Consider the following 19461-nt stretch of genomic DNA (forward strand, 5'->3'; position numbering starts at 1 on the left):
GCGCGTCCCCAGCCAAGGAACCCAGCTGACCGCGTGATGGATCTGCTTTGATCACTGGCGACCGTGGGCCCCGTCAATGCAGAGAACCAAGAGACGCAATGACAAAGGTATATTACCTCCCAGGTAGGTGCTCGCATTCCTTCCTCACTTCACACATACAACACCAACACAACACCACTGCTCCGGACTTGCAACCAAGACACCTATATCGTGTCGTCACTGCACATCACCCTCTACACGTCCACACATACAACGCCACATCACAACACACTCGAAATGTCTTCACGATACTCCGTCTGTGAACCACACCCGTCCGTCCCCCGATCGGGAGGCTACATCATGGGCGGACGCGGCGGTGCTGGCAACTACCACCGCTACAAGGCCGAAGACCTCACTTCTGGTCACAACGCCACTGGCCCAGCGTCGCGCATCTCTCTCACCCGCCCATTCAAGCGCACAGTCACTACCGGCCGAGGCGGCATGGGCAACACCATCACCCCAACCGAAGAGAACATCTTCCAATTCGACGAGGAGATGCTCAAGGCTCGCGAGACAGCCGCAACCCCAGTCTACCGCATCGGCCGTGGAGGCGCAGGCAACACCGTCCAAGACGACCGCGTCTCCTCTTCTTCCCTTCGCAAGAATTCGACCAGCTCATCGGCAAGCGACTCCTCCGACCGACCTGCCAACACCCGACGCGAGTCCGGCATGTTCTCTTCCATCTTCAGCCGACGCTCATCGTAGGCCAAGCACACTCCGTTTTAGGACGCTGCAATGTCTCACAGCCACCTCGATCGATCAGCAAGTGCTGCTGATCTTTCGGTGATTTGCCACTTCTTGGCTGTGCAGACCCATCTCTCTTACGACTTTTCACGAACGACAACTACTTTTTAAGCGAGCTGGTTCTTGATTCTCGCATCATTTCGCATGATCAAAAAGCGACGGCGCTGGTGGCGACTGATTTTTTCTTTACTATTGAGAGTGCTTTGGCTCTCAATCAAGTTTCTACCCGGTCGGGCACATTTTAAAACCCCTTTGGCTACGCACAGCTGCCCGACAACCCCTCGAAATCGGCAGCAAATAACAACAAAAGCATCACGGCGTTCTTGAATTTGGAGGAAACCTTGCCTGGCATGGCACTGGGACACCACGGAAAAAGTTATGTTTGATATTGGGTCTGGTTTTTCTGTCTGTTTTGTATTCTACTATCTCATGTGTGACAACCGGCGAGAATGATACCCCGTTGTGTGTTTCTCTTTCTCGTGGCCGAGGGCGCCTGCTACGGCACAAATCGAAAGAAGAAGTTATTTTGGTGGAGCTGGAGGTGGAGAATGGAAGGAATGTTGTATTACGTACAAACATTGAATCGAAAGATCGATCCTGAAGCACTTTTACTTTCCAGCTTTCCAGCTGTCCTGTCCTTCCTATTTCTGATTCTGTTCCGTTTACCTTGTTGCCTCAACTGCATAAACTTGACTCAACTTTACTCCGTACTCTCAATGCCTGCATCACCCCTCACCTGCATTACTATGCATCCTCCCCTCATCGTGAAGCCGTTGACTAAGACATCCACATTCCAGATCCATCCCGTCTCTCAACACCCCATCTTCCGTCCTCTCTTCTGCCGTCCATTTATCCTCTCCAGGATCCAAATCTCCGATCATGTATCCCGAAAGACGCCATTGCGCGATTTCGAACGAAACTCGAATAGAACAAATTTGATGATCTTCAACTGATTCTCCATCATCTGCGATAACCAAGAGCACCGTATCGTCGCGCAAAGACCTCTCGTCCATGATGACGAAGGAAGTATAGTCTATATCTGAATTTGTCTGTTGACGTAATTGGAAAAGAAGTCTTTGACATTGTACGGGGGTTTTGTTTTTGAAAGGAGAGTCTGGAGAGGTTATGGTTCGGTCTTGTTCGTCTTCCATGTCGCCGATTTCGGTTTCGGTTGTGTAGGTTTCTGTTAGGTTGTCGATGAGGACGAAGTGGGTGTCCATTTGATCGTGATAGTCTTGGTTCTGCGTGATGAAGTGGTCTATAACCTGCGGATTGTGTAAGTCGAGGTGTGGAGTGGTATGCGTTATGGGCAAAATGGGCTACTGAAGATGGTATGTCTGCTGCACAGCAGATTGGGCAGAGGCGGCCTGGTTCCAAGTCATTGTTGGCGTGCTCACTCGGAGAAGCCATCTTTGAGTCGCAATGGTAATGGCGATGCACTCGCGATGATCGTTCACTATATAGGGTTCGTATGAGCTACTTCAGTTCGCTCTTGGCAGCCTTGTTGCCTGTTTTCCGCCACTCTGAGCGCTCTTGGCCATAGGCTGCCTGACAAGTCTTCGAACTTCCAGTGTTGACTGTGATCCTTTGCCAGCAGTATCGATGATCATATTCAACGACGAACCTGTATTTGTCGAGACATGAGTGACACTGAGCTTGTCTCCTAGGTCGAGTGTTCGCTCTGTTCCTCACAAAGTCAGAAGTCAGCAGTCAGAGAATTGTATCTTCTCATATTTGCACTTTTGGAAATGTACTTTCTGCCAGCGGGAGATCTCTGTCTTCTACTTCCTACTTCCTGAAGTTTCGTGCAGAACAGCGTGGCACGCGCGGGGACTTCAGTTCCGAGCCCGGAACCTGTTGGTCGCTATCGGGATATTTGAACACGAATAGCTATGTGCTTGGTCCCGCAGTTCGACTCTGCGTCCTCTAAGGACGCCAGTCCTGATGGAGCAATATATGCACTCCACATTGATGTGGGCGCATTGCAGGTAGGCAGCAGGAAAGTGCGCTCGCATTCGCTCAGCCCAATGGCTGCAATACGCCAGCCAGTCACGACAGAGAATGTTGCATTCGTATTGCGTATTCGTCGTATCCTCGATTGAAGCGAGTTCGGTGAGAGCGAACCGCTAGGCTCATGCACTCAAGGCGAAAGGCCTCGCCAGCAAACGAACGCACCAAAGAGGAACCACGCAGGCGCAGCACAATCACTAGGAGGGCAGGTGAGGGAGAAAGTGGTTTGATGATCCTCGGCTTCGGCCCGTCAAACAGGGCTGAAGAGAGGCGCGCGCGCACATGGTGCAGCGACATCATAGTCAGCAGGCAGGAAATAGAACACGTTCGCCTTTCTGCATCTGCCCAGCACATCCGCGCCATATTCTCATCCTCGCTTCCAGTAGTGACGCTATTAGCTTAGCAAACCGGTTTCTTCATTTCCAGCCCGTTCCTGCTACGCACGAAGTCATCGCCGAACCGGGGGTGAAGCTGTCGCCGACCACCGAGAACGCCAGCTAGCCATCCCAGCCAGCTTTACGGGCCACAGCTTTGTTGACATCTGATCCGCCGCATGCCGAATATTATGGGCGCACAACGAGCCAGAGTCATATGAATAGTCAGCAGTGTACACGCCCTGCAATCTCTTCCATGTGCACCGGATTATGGCTGGAATAGAGCAGATCATTGTGCACTCCAAGGTACTGTGGCAGTAACAGAGTTCGCCATGTTCGACGTGAGCTGACGTTTGTTTCTGCCTTAGAGCTACGTCGTACGCTGGATTCAGGTACCGGAGCACCATTCGATTTCATGGTCCATTCAACCCAACAAAAAGAGCATCAACTTTGGCATCTTCAAGCACCCAGGCACGCGCAATGGCAGCCTTCCGAGTGAGGAGATCGTCGAGAATAACGCGAAGGACGTCCCAACTACACCCGCTCTCGATGGAGTAGAGAGACCGAAGCAGGTGCCGCGCCGGCCTTCAGTCACAGAGGGCAAGGGAGATGTGGTGGAGAAGCTGCACAACGTGGGAATCAAGTCCGTGGCATGGGCCGGAAGATGCGAGGCAGACAAAGTAGCCATGGGCCGCTACGACGTGCCAGGCGGAGAAGGAGGAGCGTATGGCCTGGTCTTCGACAACACTTTCTCCAAACAGACGTCGAAGCAGGTCACGCTCGTGCTCATGACCCATCCCACCAACTCGCCGCCGAAGTCAGGACACCACCTCCACTACTCGCAGGCGTTTTCGAGCCATAGCGGTAACACCGTCAGTGGCAAGAGCAGCAGTCCTTCGCTAAGACCGGCCAACGATTCGAGCGACTCTTTGGCGTCGAATCTGCATCGTGCAGTGTTGGAAGATCCCAGACCACATTCGAAGGGCGGAGTAGAGACAAAGGGCATCGAGGGGACTACATTCTACACCGGCACACTATACAAGAAGAGACGGAAGAAGGGTCAGGGATATGCGAAGCGATTCTTCTCACTGGACTTCACAAGCTCAACGCTCTCATACTACAGGAATCGGCATTCTTCTGCGCTGCGTGGTGCGGTGCCTCTCTCACTGTGCGCAGTCGGCGTGGATGAGAACACAAAGGAGTTCTCAGTCGACTCTGGTGCAGAAGTATGGCATCTCAAGGCGCTGAACAAGAAGGACTACGAGGGTTGGAGGGATGCCTTGGATCGAGCATCGCGTACAGCAGTAACCACTCCAGGCCCGGGGACGCCATTGAAGAACTTCAAAGACCTTCCGATGCCGAGGAGTCCCAATCCTGAAGAGGAACGCGAGTGGGCGCGCGTGGAGCAATTGGTTAGCAAGGTGTCTGGTACACGCGACGCTGTCAGAGGTTTGGCGAAGGACACCGATCCAAAATACACATCTGGATCCGGAGGTAATGGCCTTGGATTGACCACATCTGCCAGTAGTAGCAATAACGGCAGTCCCCTATCGTACGACTCGGCCAACCAATACTTCCCTGAGGTTGATGAGAAGAGAGACAGCAAGCGGCCATTCTGGAAGCGACAATCAAGCGTAGAGCGCAACTCGACTGCTCTGTTTCGCAGAAGCGTATCCGCGCAGCTGGCGGTACCATCGCCTAGCACCGCAGGAGCCAGCTCCCCTCAGCCAGGTGGCTTGAGTGTACGAAAGCGGCCGAGTGGGCAAAATCTTGAAGCCTCGAATCACACGGCAGATGTCGATGTGCACGAACGTTGCATAGCGCTTCTTCAGGATCTGAATAAAGTCGTGTCAGAGTTCTCCGACTTGATCGCGCAAAGCAAGACCAGAAGGCAGCCGCCATTGCCAACAGCGAATTCAAGAATGTCACTGGATTCGATCGACGATCAAGAGTTCTTTGATGCGACAGATGGAGGCGAGAACCCGTCCCAGCTGCTCAACATACGGCGCTCCAGCGATCTCACCAAGCAGAACGAGGAAGAAGACCTTTTCGACGATCGTTCCGAGGCAGATTCAGACACTAGTAGTGATGCTGGTGAACGACCTGCGGGATCGATACTATTTTCCGCGGCTGGAAAGAACGCAGAATCAGCCTTGTACCCTAAGGTACCAGACAAGCTGCCACCGCTGCCATTACCACGTGTCAAGCGAAGAACCACTGTTGTAGGACCCAAACAGCCTCCTCCGAGCATCATTGGATTCTTGAGAAAGAATGCAGGCAAGGACCTCAGTCAAGTTGCCATGCCAGTCACAGCCAACGAGCCGACTTCTCTGCTCCAGCGTTTGGCCGAGAGTGTTGAATATCCTCAGCTGCTCGATGCAGCAGCAGGAGCCAGCACCCCTACGGAGCGCTTGATGTATGTTTCAGCATTCGCGGTATCCTTCTTCTCCTACAATCGCGTGAAAGAGCGAGCACTACGCAAGCCATTCAACCCCATGCTTGGAGAAACATTCGAGCTTGTACGAGAAGACTTGGGTTTCCGTTTCGTTGCAGAGAAAGTCAGCCATCATCCCGTTCGCATGGCATGCCAAGCTGAAAGTCTTGCAAACGGAGGCTGGTGCTACACGCAGTCGCCAAAACCGGAGCAGAAGTTCTGGGGAAAATCCGTTGAACTCAACAACGATGGCAGAGCACGAGTGGTGCTGCATGCCTCTGGAGAGAAGTTCTCGTGGAATCAAGCAACGTGCTTCTTGCGCAACGTTATCGCTGGCGAGAAATATGTCGAGCCAGTGCAAACGATGACTATCCAGTGCGAGACCAATGGTATGCGCGCTGTGGTGTCTTTCAAGGCAGGCGGTATGTTTTCCGGACGCAGCGAGGACGTCACAGTTCAAATTTTCGAGGGCGAATCGCCAACCGGCGTGGAGCTCGTGGGAAAGTGGACCGACAGCTTGAAACGTACAGATACAGACGAGACGGTCTTCAAGGTCGGATCTTTGGTGCCCAACGCAGCCAAAGTCTATGGATACACCAGCTTCGCGGCAGCTCTGAACGAGATCACCGAAGTCGAGGCTAACCGCTTACCGCCGACCGATTCTCGTCTTCGACCAGACCAGCAGGCACTGGAGGCTGGCGATGTAGACAAAGCTGAAGGATTGAAGGCGCGTCTGGAGGAGAGGCAGCGCGCTCGCAGGAAGGTGTTGGAAAGCCATGGGCAGACATGGAAGCCACAGTTCTTTGAGAAGGTCGCCAATGTCGATGGTGACGAAGAAGTGTGGATGTTGAAACAGGTTGGAGGATATTGGGATAAGCGTGCAGCGGGTGATTGGAGTGGCGTACAGGAGGTGTTTGAGACGTGAGCTGGGTGCCGCATGGACTTTTTTTGGAGGAGATACCCGACTATGTGTGTACGATATATGTGGTACTGCGAGACGCAGACATGGTTACTGTGTTCGATAGCATGAGCAAGAAAGTGATTCGATGGACTACCGAGACTCTTGCAGTAATTCGTTTCGTCCAATCTGGGTAGAGTCAAGTAGTTTGTGTGGTGCTTGCTACCCTCGTAGCAACGTGATAACGTGCCGTACGGGATTGCCTGCGGGAATTTCACGATATGTGGTTGGCGACGCAATTGCTCAAGTCAAAAGCCAGACGAGTGGAGCACAGAGCCATTGGCCGTCATTGTGGCTTGAAGCTTGAGGCGCTGCTCCATTTCTCCTTCTCTTCATCACCTTATATGCACAGTACTTCATTTCGACTCTCAATTGATTGATATAGGGCAAATACCGTCCCGGACTGGAATGCTGTCACCGCGTAGAGGCCTCCGTCGCTTGGTCATCTTCGGATCGCTCCTCTTCCTCGGCCCAACCATCTTTGCCAAAGTCTACTCATCGTGGAGCGAGGTCTCGATCAGCAACGCCAAACGCAAACTGGAGTTCGAACGGCTGGAACTGGAACGAAAGCGTCTTCAGGAGCGTGAAGAAACCAACAGCGCGCCGAAGGAACACAGGTGAACAGGTGAAGGTGAAGTCGCACAGTCAGCTGCTGCCTGCTGCCTGGGTGCCTGAGAGTGAACCCCAGCGCCACACATCGCGCGCGAACTTTCGCCGACCCTACTTATCGATACCAACTCGTCACTCTCGCTGCCACTTGCCGCTAGCCACTTAGTCACGCGATTCGCTCTCCTCTTGTACAACAACCTCCTCCCCTCCCCTTACCTCACCTTCACCATCGGCACGACCTGCGACACTTCTGCGGCCACCCGCCGACCGTCGCCAAAATGCTGAAAATATGGAGCATGAAGCAGCAGCAGCAGAAGAGCGAGGCTGCTGCTGGCGGGGCAAAGAAGAAGAAGGTGACAGCAGCGCAACTGCGCGTACAGAAAGGTCAGTCATACCATACCTCTCCACAGCGACTGCGACGATGTGCGTACTGACTCACATTTCCAGATCTCTCGGAACTTTCCCTCGGCTCGACGATGAAGACACACTTCCCGAACCCCGATGACATCCTCAACTTCACCCTCACACTCACACCCGACGAAGGCCTGTACAAAGGCGGCGTCTTCAACTTCTCGTTCGCCATTAGCCAGAACTTCCCCCACGAGCCACCTAAAGTCAAGTGCAAAGAGAAGATCTATCACCCGAACATCGACCTCGAGGGCAACGTCTGCCTGAATATCCTACGAGAAGACTGGAAACCAGTCCTCAATCTGAACGCGGTCATAGTGGGGCTGCAATTCTTGTTCTTGGAGCCGAACGCGAGTGACCCGCTGAACAAGGACGCCGCGAACGACCTCATGAGCGACCGGGACCGATTCAAGAGGAATGTCAGGAGTGCGATGGCGGGAGGGAGTGTGAAGGGCGAGGCGTTCGACCGGGTCATGAAGTGAGAGAAAAGATGTACATCGGACCTGCATATTCAAGCAGCTTCACAAGCATCGAGAGTATCGGACGGGAGGCCGCCGGACTGGCACGGTGAGGGCGGTGAGCCCAAGGAGCGGCACAGGCAGTATCACTGGCCAAGCAGAGGGAGAGGAAGTTCACCAGGTCAACGTAAAGTGCATTTTGCAGCGTGAAAGATTTGCTTCAGTCTGAGCGAGATACCATAGGACTAGTCGGGTGCGGGACAGGCTACATCATCATACATAGAGGACCTGCATGAGCCACCGAGATACACCTAGTCGTTACATTGTTTTTGTCGCTGGTATTGATCATCGACTTGCCGAAATTCGGAATTTAGATGATGCTGTACTTGGTTCACAGTGTGACCCTCAAAGAAGCAATACCAGCCAAGTGTGCACAGCACATTCATATCAAATGGCAGAGCTCTTAATTTCGGGATTCATGTGCTTGCACGCTACGTTACTTTTGGCATATCGCTGATAATCCCAGCATCTCTTATTACTTTTTCGATTCCCGCAGACTTTGCCGAACTCTGTCCTCCTGAGTGCCCACCATCCTTCCCTCATAAGTCCTTGAAAGCCCTCAAAGAATACAAATGCTTATCCGTCGTCTCCAGCACTTCCAGCGTTGCGCCCACAGCAACTTTCCCCTCATTCTTCGGAATACACATCATACCAAAGCAAGGCTTATACTTTGCCGGCCCGCCCTCATCCACTCTTCGAAACTTCATCAGCGTATCCCACGGCTGCTTGGGATTCTTCTCTGCCGTATCGGGATTCACATTTGGAACTTGACATCTCGCGCATCGCGCCACGACGTCGAGATCGAGTTTGTAGAGTGCTTCTTCGTGAGGAAGGGAAGTTGAGATTCGGATTCTTTTCCAGGTATCTTCTTCCCAAGGGTGGTCATCACGACCACGAATGATGATATTGGGGCGGAAACGTTCGATTGTGAGGGTTTCTGGGGAGCCTTGGGGAATATTGAGACGTTTGTTGAGGTCCTTGATCGAGGCTTCGCTGGCGATTTGGAGGGACATGACGTCTGCGAAGTGGTGTGGGACGTCTTTGCCGTAGAGTTCTGGTTTGCCGTTTATGGCTACGAGACGGTGCGTGGGGCCTTTGTAGACGAGACAGACGGGTTTGTCGAAGAATTTGGAGAAGATGGAGTTGATTTCTTCGCCGTAGATGTAGCCGTCTGTGTTTTGTTCCCAGATTTCGACGGTTTCGAGGGTGGTGTTGGAGTCTAGCCAGGATTGGGTTGGGAAGGCGGGGATGGTGACTCGGCCTTCAGTGTTGTGGATGCTGATGTCGAGCATTTGTTGGCCTTGTAATTCGCCTTCGCCGTCGCTGATTGCGGTGTCGATGAGGGTCATGGAGGGGTCGCCGCGGATTGTGAGGAATTTGCGGGTGGCTCTGTCGATGAACATCCAGTTGCGGTCCAGTGTAAGGCCAGATTTTCGCAGGCGTGTTGAGTCTACCTCGAAGCCGCGGCACGACTTGATGGGATATACACGAAGCGATGTGATAGTTGTGGGTGGCGGGATTGGTGGTCTATTCGGATCTGCCTTCAAGTCGCCTCCGGCGCCAATGCCATACTGCCCGTCTCTGTTCGTCACATCGTAGCCAATCGAGTTGGCGTATACGACGACTGTAATGATGCCGACCACACAGGCGATGAGCAGATAGCCGGAAACGCCCCAGTCCAGGTCTTGGCAATTCATGAACTTGGGATGGTTGTACCATGCTTTCGCTGCCTGTGGCATCCCCAGAATTGACTTGACGACATAGACGACCTTGTCCATGGTGGTAGTGTTGGTTTAGTGATCTTGTTTTGCTCTCGTCGAGTGGCCTTCGAGTCGAGGTATAACAGCGTCAAAGTGGATCCGCAGCCCTAAGACCGCTTTCCTGATCTGGTACCTGCCAGCGAGCAGCGAGATGACAGAACTTGTCGATTGCAGGGCGTCCGCTTCTGTCGACCAGCTCAGCGACCGCGCTGTGAGCCTGCGACAAACACAGCTGCGAAAGGTAGAAATTTAGCAGATGGCAGAGCGGAGGAGAAGTCTGGATGTCATTGCAAGCGGAGAAAGCATTGGAGTCTGGAGCGCCAAGGCCGCCTGAAATGCCGTCATCCCTGGCAACAGATCTCCTCGAGTCTTTTGATCGCCGTGTTGCCGCTCATCCTCGAGACATTCGCTGTTCTATACAGCCAAGAGGTGAAATTCGGGGTAGTGAGCCCGCAAGGAAGAGATCGCTATGGAAAGAGCATATGCAGCCTTCATGTCCACGGGCGAGTCCGCCCCCTCGGCTTTTCATCGGCCGACAATGACCTCAACGGAAAGTATTCTACTGACGATCTACCACTTCATATCTCTTCGCCTATATTTCACATAACGATATACTTAACTTAAACGTAAACCAGAGAAATGCCTGACAAAGACGCCTCCACTCCAAGGGTCTTCCTGATCCGCCATGGACAAACTGAATGGAGCATGTCTGGGCAACACACAGGCAAAACAGATATTCCAATGACAGCAGAAGGCGAAGATCAAGTCCGAGGAACAGGTCGCATAGTCTACGGCGAAGGCAAACTGCTTGACCCGAAGAAAATCGCCAAAGTCCTCGTTTCCCCACGGACGAGAGCAATCAAGACGTACGAATTGCTTTCTGGACAAACTGAAGGTTATGAAATCCGAGAAGAGATTGCAGAGTGGGATTATGGGTAGGTTCATCCATTCCATCAAAATTTCTGTAGACCGACAGGGTAGCTGATTCCACGCACGTATCAACAGTGACTACGAAGGTCTCACCCCATCTCAAATCCGCAACAAACGTAAGTCCGAGGGCCTCGATACTGATCGACCCTGGGATATCTGGCGCGACGGCTGCGTGAACGGCGAATCACCTGAACAAGTCACAGCTCGATTAGATGCTGTGATTGCCGAGATCAAAGCTTTGCAAGCTCCGCATATGAAAGATTCGGAGCCCAAAGATGTGGTGATTGTCGCTCATGGGCACACGACGAGAGCGTTCGCCAGGAGATGGCTGGGCTACGATTTGTCTTTTCCCTTAAGTTTGATGATGGAGCCTGGTGGGGTGGGAGTGTTGAGCTATCAGCATCATAATGTGGATGAGCCGGCGTTGTTGCTAGGAATCGGCTTTCCTTTGCAGCAGTAGAAAGCACGGCAAGGAATCAGGGCGAGGCTAAGTGCAGGAAAAAGATGTTGATCAGATCTTCGAAGATGTGGATGTGCACTTATATCTCTAGTTTCGAGCGCTGTCGACAACATTTCGCTTGACAATGAGAAACTACTCCCACTATACAAGCCACACTACCTCTCATATACTATACAGCGAGAGCCCAACATATACTTACCTTCAATTCTCCGCCCTATACCCCACCCCCCAAGGAACCCTACTCCTCAACAGCAAACTACTCGTCACAACACTCAAACTACTCCCCGCCATCGCCAAAGCCGCCCACGCAGGATCCAACCTCACATGGTCACCTCCACTTGTTCTCACCGGATACAAGACTCCCGCAGCAACAGGCAACGCAATCAAATTGTACACTGCAGCCCAACAGAAATTCATTATCACTCTTCGAAAAACCGCTTTACTGAGGCTCACGAGCGTCAGGACTGCTCGAAGATCCGATTGCATGAGGATGAAAGAGGCGGATTGAATAGCGACATCTGAGCCTGAAGCTACGGCGATGCCGACGTCGGCTGCCGTCAGCGCGGGAGCGTCGTTGATACCGTCGCCGACCATGGCGATTGTGACTTGATTGCCTTTCTTTCCGAGAAGGCGTTTGAGTCCTCCCCCTTTCTTGGGTTGTAAGGCACGTTGCAAATATTTGATTCTATCTGCTTTTTCGGTGGGAAGTACGCCGGCGATGATTTTGCTTGGAGGTATACCGACTTTTCGGCCGATGGCTGCGGCTGTGCTGGGATTGTCGCCGGATAGCATCCAGACGTCGATTCCTTTGTTTTGTAGAGTTGTGATGACTTGTGCTGCTTCGAGGCGTGGGGGATCGGATGCGGCGAAGATGCCCGTTAGTTTCCATTGTTTTGTTGCTGAGCGGCATGCGAAGAGGAGGACGGAGTATCCCTGGGACTTCCAGCTGTGGAGAGTTTTTGAGGTGATGGATGGTATCGGTACGGAGTGGTCTTCGAGGAACATTTCATTGCCCACCAGAACCTCCAGCGCAGAATCTTCATCGCGAGCGACTTTTACAACACCCCTGAGTCCACGACCACCAATCTCTTCAACCTCGAGAGCATCAATTGCGACCGCTTGATTCGAAGTTGCAAACTCAACGGCAGCCCTTGCCAAAGGATGAGAGCTGTTCTCCTCCATAGATTTAAGCATTCCAAGTATGGTCGCCCGATCAAGACCACACGCATCTTCAAATACCTCACACTCCACAATCTTCGGCTCAACACCAAGCGTAAGCGTTCCAGTCTTATCAAAGACAACGACATCCAAATTGCTAGCCTCCTGAAACGCCTCGCCTCCACCTTTAACAAGAATCCCGTGCTTTGCCGCCAACCCACCACCAACGAAGAGTGCTGTTGGCGCTGCCAATCCAAGGCCGCAGGGACAAGCGATGATAAATACAGCAATTGCGAATTGAAGGGACCAGACCGGCCAGCCACCGATATCAGCATCAAGGTAATCGTCAGGTAGTATTCCAGAAAGTCCCAAAGACAGCCAGATGACCCATGTCAGGATTGCGATTGCTGTGATCACAGGAACAAAATATCCTGTGAGAAGATCCGCGACTCGCTCCATTGGTGCTCGTTTACCCTGCCCTTCACGAACGACTTGGATCAGAGAATCAAGGATAGAGGTGCCGATGGGGTTGGTCACCCTAATAGTCACCGGCGACCCTTTATTGATCGTTCCAGAGAAGATCATATCTCCTTGCTGTTTCTTGACCAAACGAGACTCGCCCGTAAGACTTGACTCGTCCATTTCCGCAAATTCGTTCAACAACGCTCCATCACAGGGCGGACTTGCACCATTTGGTATTCGAATCACATCTCCTGCGTCGATGAAGTCAACGTCCACGGTTTCTGTTCTGGGTATATCGTCTTCGTCAACTTGTACCACGAGACCAGCCGTCGTAGGCCTCAAATTCCCCAGAGCAGAAACCGCATCACCAGCTTTAGCTTTCATAGTCGCCTCAGCAAGTCGACCAAGGAGCAAGAAAAATGTCAGAAACACAACCGAGTCGAAGAACGATTGTCTGGATCCCCCCTCTGAACTCGGCACATTCCTTAAAGCGCTGACGATCAATTGTCCCAGAGACGCAAAGTACGCGATCGTCGTCCCCAAGCTAATAAGCATATTCATATTCCCAAAACGATAGAATCTTCTTCCAATAGGTACGGGACTTCCAGGTCTCCAAAGCGCCCAGAGATCTTTGAGCGTCTTTTCGTGGAAATAATCTGCCGCGAAGAAGTAGACTGGAGTTGCCATAATGAAGGTCGACCATTCTGCTCGGGTTACGCCGTGGAGATGCTGCATGAGATATTTGTAACCTGGGTCGTCTTTTGGTATGAAGTTCATGTATATGACTCCGATAAATAGGCTGGGAATCGCGATGACGCCAGCTAGTATGGCACGGATGGTGATACTTCGACGATCTCGGCGTAGCATTTGTCGTGAACGTTCTTCGATCGTGATTGGTTTGTGGATTGAGACCACGAAGGAGCGATCAAGGGCTTCAAGTTCGCGTATAATTCGTCGGATGGAGAGACGTGGAATGTCGGGGATATATGAGATCGTAATGAGAGGTTCTTCGAGTGTGGGAGGCTGCTTGACCTCGACTCCAAGTCCCGAAAGTGTCTGCAGAACTCGTTCCGGACATTGAAGACAGTGCATGCCATAGATCTCCAGTACGACTGTCCGAACGGTGGCACTTTCGCCATTTGTCGCAGCAGCCTTGACTCCTCGTTGCTCCGCAGCTTTCAACTCAACAAGCTGAACATCATATCCAGCATCCTCTAAAGCGCCAAGAAGTTCCTTTGTCGTTGTCTCTGCCTCATTCGACTTGAACAACACTGTAGCACTCCGACTAACAAGAGACACATCAGCTCTCTGCACAGCCGGAATAGCCTGTAGTGCGTTTGTAACAGTGCTGATACAAGCACTACAAGTCATGCCATCGATCGAGATCAATGCCGAGAAATCTTTCGGAGCATCTTCTGAGCCGCTCACAACGACAGACAATGAGCCACTCTTCCCTTTGACTGATTCCCGATGCGCCGCACACATGTGGCAATTGGCGACATGCATCAGACGCGCGTCGTCATTCATTTCGCCTTTTTCGACCCTCGAGTCCCAATTTCGGACAGCTTGTTCCAGTGAAAGGCTTCGTGACGATGGCTTGTCGATGAGCTCATTCGAAGCAGAATCGAGGATGATATCGAAGACTTCATAGCCATTTGAACTCAGTATGTCGTGTATAGTTGTGACCAAGAGCTGACTGCTATGCTCGACAGTGACAATGCGATTTATGATGGAGATACACTTGATCACTGGCACCGGCTTCAGCTGGTCCAGCAGAGAGGTGATATGAGTGACGCATGTTGGACAATGCAAATTTGGTACTGCGAAGGAGGTTTCCCAGATTGAGGCGGATGGTGGTACTTTCTTGTTTCGGACTGTAGATGCCTTTGCCATGTTGTGTGAAGATGACGGAATCGGGGATGGCGCTGTCTGTATACTTCCGCACCCATCAACGGCTTCAAGAAGGTACAGACAACGCCACGTGTTTTAGGATAAAAGTCCCTGTTCATCGCTGGAAGTACGAGACCCCCTGCCAAAAGTCTACAGGGCGATTACGCGTCCCCGGGCATTTGAGACGGTTATATGTCCGACTATCGACTAAAGTATAGCTTTCTGCAAGTCCTTGCGCCCTGCCTCTGCAATAAAAGGGAACGTCCTGGTTCAAACCTTTTCGTCTTTGTCAGTTGGGCCACTCTCATCCAGAATGCCGCACTGTCAAATCCCAAAATTCCGCTAAAGGATACTTTTTACCAATCTGTGAAAGCGGCTGCATTGGGCCACAGCCCACTAGTACATTATATCTCCGACAAAGTAAACGCCGTTCATATGCTTCGTGAGAGGAAAATGCTTTCAGAAAACGATTGCAAAGGACTAGCACCTTATAGCCAAATGGCCATCGCCAAAGAGCTGATGACCAGCAAGAATACAGCGATTGTGGTAGGGGCGGGATGAAGAGCGCCACTCTGGTCATCAGCGCTCGAAGCCTCTATGGGTGAGCTGCTCGATCCAGAAGCTCTGGCTGTCGTGGACGCACTGTTGATTGACTCGGTACTCGTCGTGGTGGCAGCTGCTGCTGTGGCAGGGAACAGAGTCTCGAAAATGGTTGTGATAGCCGTTCCATTTGCTCCGACCTCGACAACCTCCAATATTGTGGCGTAAGGTGACAGGCTGACAATGTACGTATGTCCTTTGACTGTCACCGTCTCTACCTCTCCTGGTGTGAGCGTTTGGCCATCGATACTGTAAGTTACTCCATTGTTGATGGCCGTAAAAGTCTCGCCACCGATCGTGAGCACTGGCGCTCGAGTCGGACGAACACCATACGCATCGTCGATGACTGAAGTGCTCGTGATCCCATTGGACCCGAGAACAATGGCAGTCCCAGCAGGAAGTAGAGAGATTGTTTTCTTGCCATTCGAGCGCTCTATTGTGATCACACCTCCAGGTTTCAGGGTCTGGTCGTCTATCAGATATGTTGCGCCAGACCCGACATTGTACTCGATCGCGGAGTATGTCTCGTCGTCGATAGTCAAAATTGGAGCTCCTCCAGGTGCTGCTCCGACCATACCAATATACGACGTGTAGGATTGCCCATTAGCTGTCCGCACAATTTGATCGGCCGCGGAGTTTAGTGATATCACTTCTGTTCCGTATGGTCTCTCGAGTGTGATGAAGCCACCAGGCGACAGCGTCTGACCAAAAATGATATACGATGTTCCAGCATTCGGAGTGACGAGCCTCCCATTGAGAAATAACGCCGGCGGCGCTGTTATGGTGACAAAATCCGCTTCATTCGGCCGGCCTGTAGCGATGGGACGTGCAATGCCGTTGATGATAACACTTTGGCCTGTCGTGGGAAGCGATATCGTGGTACCCGATACCACGACCTCTCCTCCGGGAGTCAGAAAGGTGGAGTCGATGTCATACGTTGAGCCTAAATTCGGTCTGTATACTATGCCGTCAATGGTCAGGAGAGGTGCAGGCGTGATGACCGGTGGCGAAAGCTGCTGCGATGTGCCGTCGATTATGAGTGCCGTCGCACTTGTCCCCAGACTGATTGTGGTCCCGGCTGCAACGACTTGACCTCCAGGGGTGAGGATCGTTCCATCGATATTGAACTGGGTAGCAGCATTGGCTGTGAATCGATCGGCGCCGACCTGAATTACAGGAATGTTTGCGGCAGCGCCGACATTGCCTTGAGACGCGATGTTGACAGTAGATCCACCGATCTTGATCTCGGTCGCGTCCTCATTCAAGGAGATGGCAGAGCCGCCGACAGTGACTGACGCACCTCCTGCTGAGAGTGTCTGTCCAGCCACAATAAAACCAGCCGCCACTCTTGTGGCAGCAAGGACTGTATCGCCGAGGGTCAGCATTGGAGCATTTGCAGCGCCGTTCATACCGGAGACACTTCCAACATTCACCACATTCCCTCCCATAGCTACGGCTGTAGCACCTGGACTCAATGATATAGCGTGATTAGCTACGGTGATAGGTGCGCCGCCCGCAACCACTGTTTGATCCTCAATCACAAGTCCTTCGCCTACTCTTGTAGCTGAGAAGACAGAAGTACCGATGATCAATGGCCGGACGAGCTCATTGTTTGATAGTCCAGACCCTTGAGAACCCAAATCCAGCGGTAAAGCCAAAGGTAAATTATCGCTGTCGCCAGGAAGTGGAGGTAAGCCGAGACCGGCAGCAATAGCGCTCGCCGGACCATTCGCAGAGAACGTTGCCTGCGCTTGGTTCAGCACCTCGAGTGCGTTAGTAGGCTGCGCAGCACCTTGGATGATGGAAACGATTCGGCCGACATTGGCATCTCCGCCTTGAATTGGGCTTGCGCCTGGTAGCCTGGTCGCGGTTACCACTCGCCCACTAAATTGAGCTGTGACCACATTCTGAGTATTGGTGGGATCGAGTGGCACTGCGAGTGTAACAGCACTGTTCTCGAGATGAGCGACAAACGGCACCGAGATCAAGGGCCTGCTATCATTATCATCATCGGTCTCTTCGCCATCCCCGGTGGCGGTATTGGAGCCAACATCCGCGCCACCTGTATTTTGAGGGGTAGCCGCTTTCTTAGTTGTCTTGCTGGGCACATCGAGGCTCTCAGCTGACCTCTCGACGTGTGCAGTGATCGGTACGAATGTCGAACCTGGCTCTGTGGGAGTCGTGGCTTCGAAAGAAAGACCAGGTGGCAAAGTAGCCGTAGGTGTCTCCAGCTTTGGCGATGGTGATACAAAGCCCAGAGGAATGGCGGCAGCAGCAGCGACGACCTTTTCGACCACAACAACGACCGTTGGTTCAGCCTCGAGGTCTCCCAATGCCACATTCCTGGGAAGCTCCACGTCCGCACTGCTCAGAACTCGAAGGAGAGCGGCATTGAATCGGCCCAGTTTCCCAACCGCAAGTGATTCGTTTACGGTTGTTTCTTCTTGGTACTCGAAACTTGCGGGTTCGGGCAGGTCGTATACTTGAGCAGATTCCGAGCAACCCTGGCTGCCATTCCAATGTCGATATGATTGCTTGCTCACAATTTCATATCGGGAGAAATGCACGACCGAAGTCCCAGCATGATACGTACTTGTCCCAGCAGCATTCGCCACCGTGATGGCGGCTGGTGTTGGTGCGATGACCACATCCGGTAGTTCGCCATTCGAGGTCGTCGCATTTGGCTGTATGTAAGCAGTCTGCTCAACAACACTCGTAGACTTTGCTGCCGGTGTAGCTGTTTCTGAGCAGTAGTACTCCACTCCGGATTGGCTGATATCTGCGGCGAAAGATGTGGTGGACGAGCATTCGGGATTGGCGATAGCCGAAGTGATGTCCAGCGTGCCTGTCGCAGGCAACAGAGTCCAACCAGTCGATGTATCGTTCTCGTTGAACTCGATCAAGAACGTGGAGTCGACTTGCGTGTAAGTCTGTGCATACCAATAGTCTAGTGATGCGTTTTTGATGTTGAGCGTTGCACCGGAACAGATGGTCGGCCGCGGCGGGTTGAAGGTGTGCACTGCAGTGAGGTTTCCCAAGGAAGGCCCGTGTCCAGAAGGTACTATTGCCCGTGACGAAGGAAACAGCCTCGAACTAAAGTTCGAAAGAGGAAGTCTGCTGCTACTGCTGTTTACAATGCGTGGCAGTGAGAGCGATGTTGTCGTGTTGCCTGTCAGAATCCAGCTACTGTTTTCCGCAGCTCTCGGGCTGGATACGATTGCATCTGTCGGTCCAACGGTTGTGATATTTGGTGAGCCTGATATTCGACCAGTGCCATTGCTACCGGTCTGGCGCGCCTCGGTCTCGCGGAGCAGGCTTGTCGTAGGCACTTGTGCAGTAATGGATGTCTGGGACAGAACTGATTGTTGTGTGAATGGGCTGCTACTATTGCGAGCCTGCGTCCCTTTGTCCGAAGATGTTGGCACAAGTTCACTCTGAGCTACGGTGCTCGACAGCGTTGGCGGAGTGGCATCAGATGCCGTCGATGTCGCTGCATGGCTGCTCTCTAGTGCACCAGCTACAGCAGTCGACGTCTCCTGTAGCGTCTCGGCCTTGCTGGATGTGAGAGCGGTAGTTCCTGTGCCAAGAGGGAATGGAGGCTTGTTGATGTCGGCTCGACGCTCGTGTGCTTTTGGAATTCGATATGGCCCATGGAATGGTCTAGGATCGCCTACTGCGGCGCTCGTCCCTACCAAGGCTAGCAGGAAGGTTGCCGCGCGCGGCACCATTGTAGAGTTCCGTCTCCAGAAGTGGACTATTGCTGTATCATGTATTGATGCTTCGCGGCATGGCTCAAAAGCTAGCGACGCAGCGATCGACAGCAACTGCGGCTAGTTTAGTGAATCCACAGCTGCGTTAGGACAGAATGAAGCGAGAGCGCGAAGATAGGATAGTTGCTAGTCAGTTGTCGTCTTGTCGAACGCAAAGGAAGAGCTGAAGGTTGCGGCGCACTGCTTGATCTACGCCATCGTTCCGGATGCATGATGACTAGCAGGCATCGTGCAGCATTCTCGCGTGTGCTAAGCACCGCTTGGTTGTTCCTACAATGTGGCTGTTGGCGCAGATGATTCCGAGCGGAGAAGCCGACGTTCTGACAAGAACAGCGAG

At 52.5% G+C, this 19461-nt stretch overlaps 8 protein-coding genes across 8 annotated transcripts; 4 read left to right on the top strand and 4 right to left on the bottom strand.

Moving 5' to 3' along the window:
* Positions 1 to 276: 276 nt before the first annotated feature.
* CKM354_000598000 (uncharacterized protein) lies at positions 277 to 744 on the top strand (the record flags this gene model as incomplete). The annotated part of the gene is made up of 1 exon (XM_044801273.1): positions 277 to 744. One exon carries the CDS (start codon positions 277 to 279, stop codon positions 742 to 744), a length of 468 nt encoding a protein of 155 aa, XP_044657208.1.
* A 764-nt stretch (positions 745 to 1508) lies between these two features.
* On the bottom strand, positions 1509 to 2193 carry CKM354_000598100 (uncharacterized protein; the record flags this gene model as incomplete). Its single annotated transcript, XM_044801274.1, has 2 exons — positions 1509 to 2048; positions 2107 to 2193. 2 exons carry the CDS (start codon positions 2191 to 2193, stop codon positions 1509 to 1511), a joined length of 627 nt encoding a protein of 208 aa, XP_044657209.1.
* Positions 2194 to 3437: 1244 nt separating this feature from the next.
* CKM354_000598200 (oxysterol-binding protein related protein OSH3) lies at positions 3438 to 6526 on the top strand (the record flags this gene model as incomplete). The annotated part of the gene is made up of 2 exons (XM_044801275.1): positions 3438 to 3473; positions 3536 to 6526. 2 exons carry the CDS (start codon positions 3438 to 3440, stop codon positions 6524 to 6526), a joined length of 3027 nt encoding a protein of 1008 aa, XP_044657210.1.
* Positions 6527 to 7446: 920 nt separating this feature from the next.
* Positions 7447 to 8058, top strand: CKM354_000598300 (NEDD8-conjugating protein UBC12; the record flags this gene model as incomplete). The annotated part of the gene is made up of 2 exons (XM_044801276.1): positions 7447 to 7552; positions 7616 to 8058. 2 exons carry the CDS (start codon positions 7447 to 7449, stop codon positions 8056 to 8058), a joined length of 549 nt encoding a protein of 182 aa, XP_044657211.1.
* Positions 8059 to 8633: 575 nt separating this feature from the next.
* CKM354_000598400 (uncharacterized protein) lies at positions 8634 to 9872 on the bottom strand (the record flags this gene model as incomplete). The annotated part of the gene is made up of 1 exon (XM_044801277.1): positions 8634 to 9872. One exon carries the CDS (start codon positions 9870 to 9872, stop codon positions 8634 to 8636), a length of 1239 nt encoding a protein of 412 aa, XP_044657212.1.
* A 621-nt stretch (positions 9873 to 10493) lies between these two features.
* CKM354_000598500 (uncharacterized protein) lies at positions 10494 to 11244 on the top strand (the record flags this gene model as incomplete). Its single annotated transcript, XM_044801278.1, has 2 exons — positions 10494 to 10789; positions 10860 to 11244. 2 exons carry the CDS (start codon positions 10494 to 10496, stop codon positions 11242 to 11244), a joined length of 681 nt encoding a protein of 226 aa, XP_044657213.1.
* Positions 11245 to 11445: 201 nt separating this feature from the next.
* On the bottom strand, positions 11446 to 14757 carry CKM354_000598600 (uncharacterized protein; the record flags this gene model as incomplete). The annotated part of the gene is made up of 1 exon (XM_044801279.1): positions 11446 to 14757. One exon carries the CDS (start codon positions 14755 to 14757, stop codon positions 11446 to 11448), a length of 3312 nt encoding a protein of 1103 aa, XP_044657214.1.
* A 485-nt stretch (positions 14758 to 15242) lies between these two features.
* On the bottom strand, positions 15243 to 19082 carry CKM354_000598700 (uncharacterized protein; the record flags this gene model as incomplete). The annotated part of the gene is made up of 1 exon (XM_044801280.1): positions 15243 to 19082. One exon carries the CDS (start codon positions 19080 to 19082, stop codon positions 15243 to 15245), a length of 3840 nt encoding a protein of 1279 aa, XP_044657215.1.
* Between the last annotated feature and the right edge of the window lie 379 nt (positions 19083 to 19461).

The sequence above is a fragment of the Cercospora kikuchii genome, assembly GCF_019650295.1.
Source record: "Cercospora kikuchii DNA, contig_00003, whole genome shotgun sequence".
Lineage (NCBI taxonomy): Eukaryota > Fungi > Ascomycota > Dothideomycetes > Mycosphaerellales > Mycosphaerellaceae > Cercospora > Cercospora kikuchii.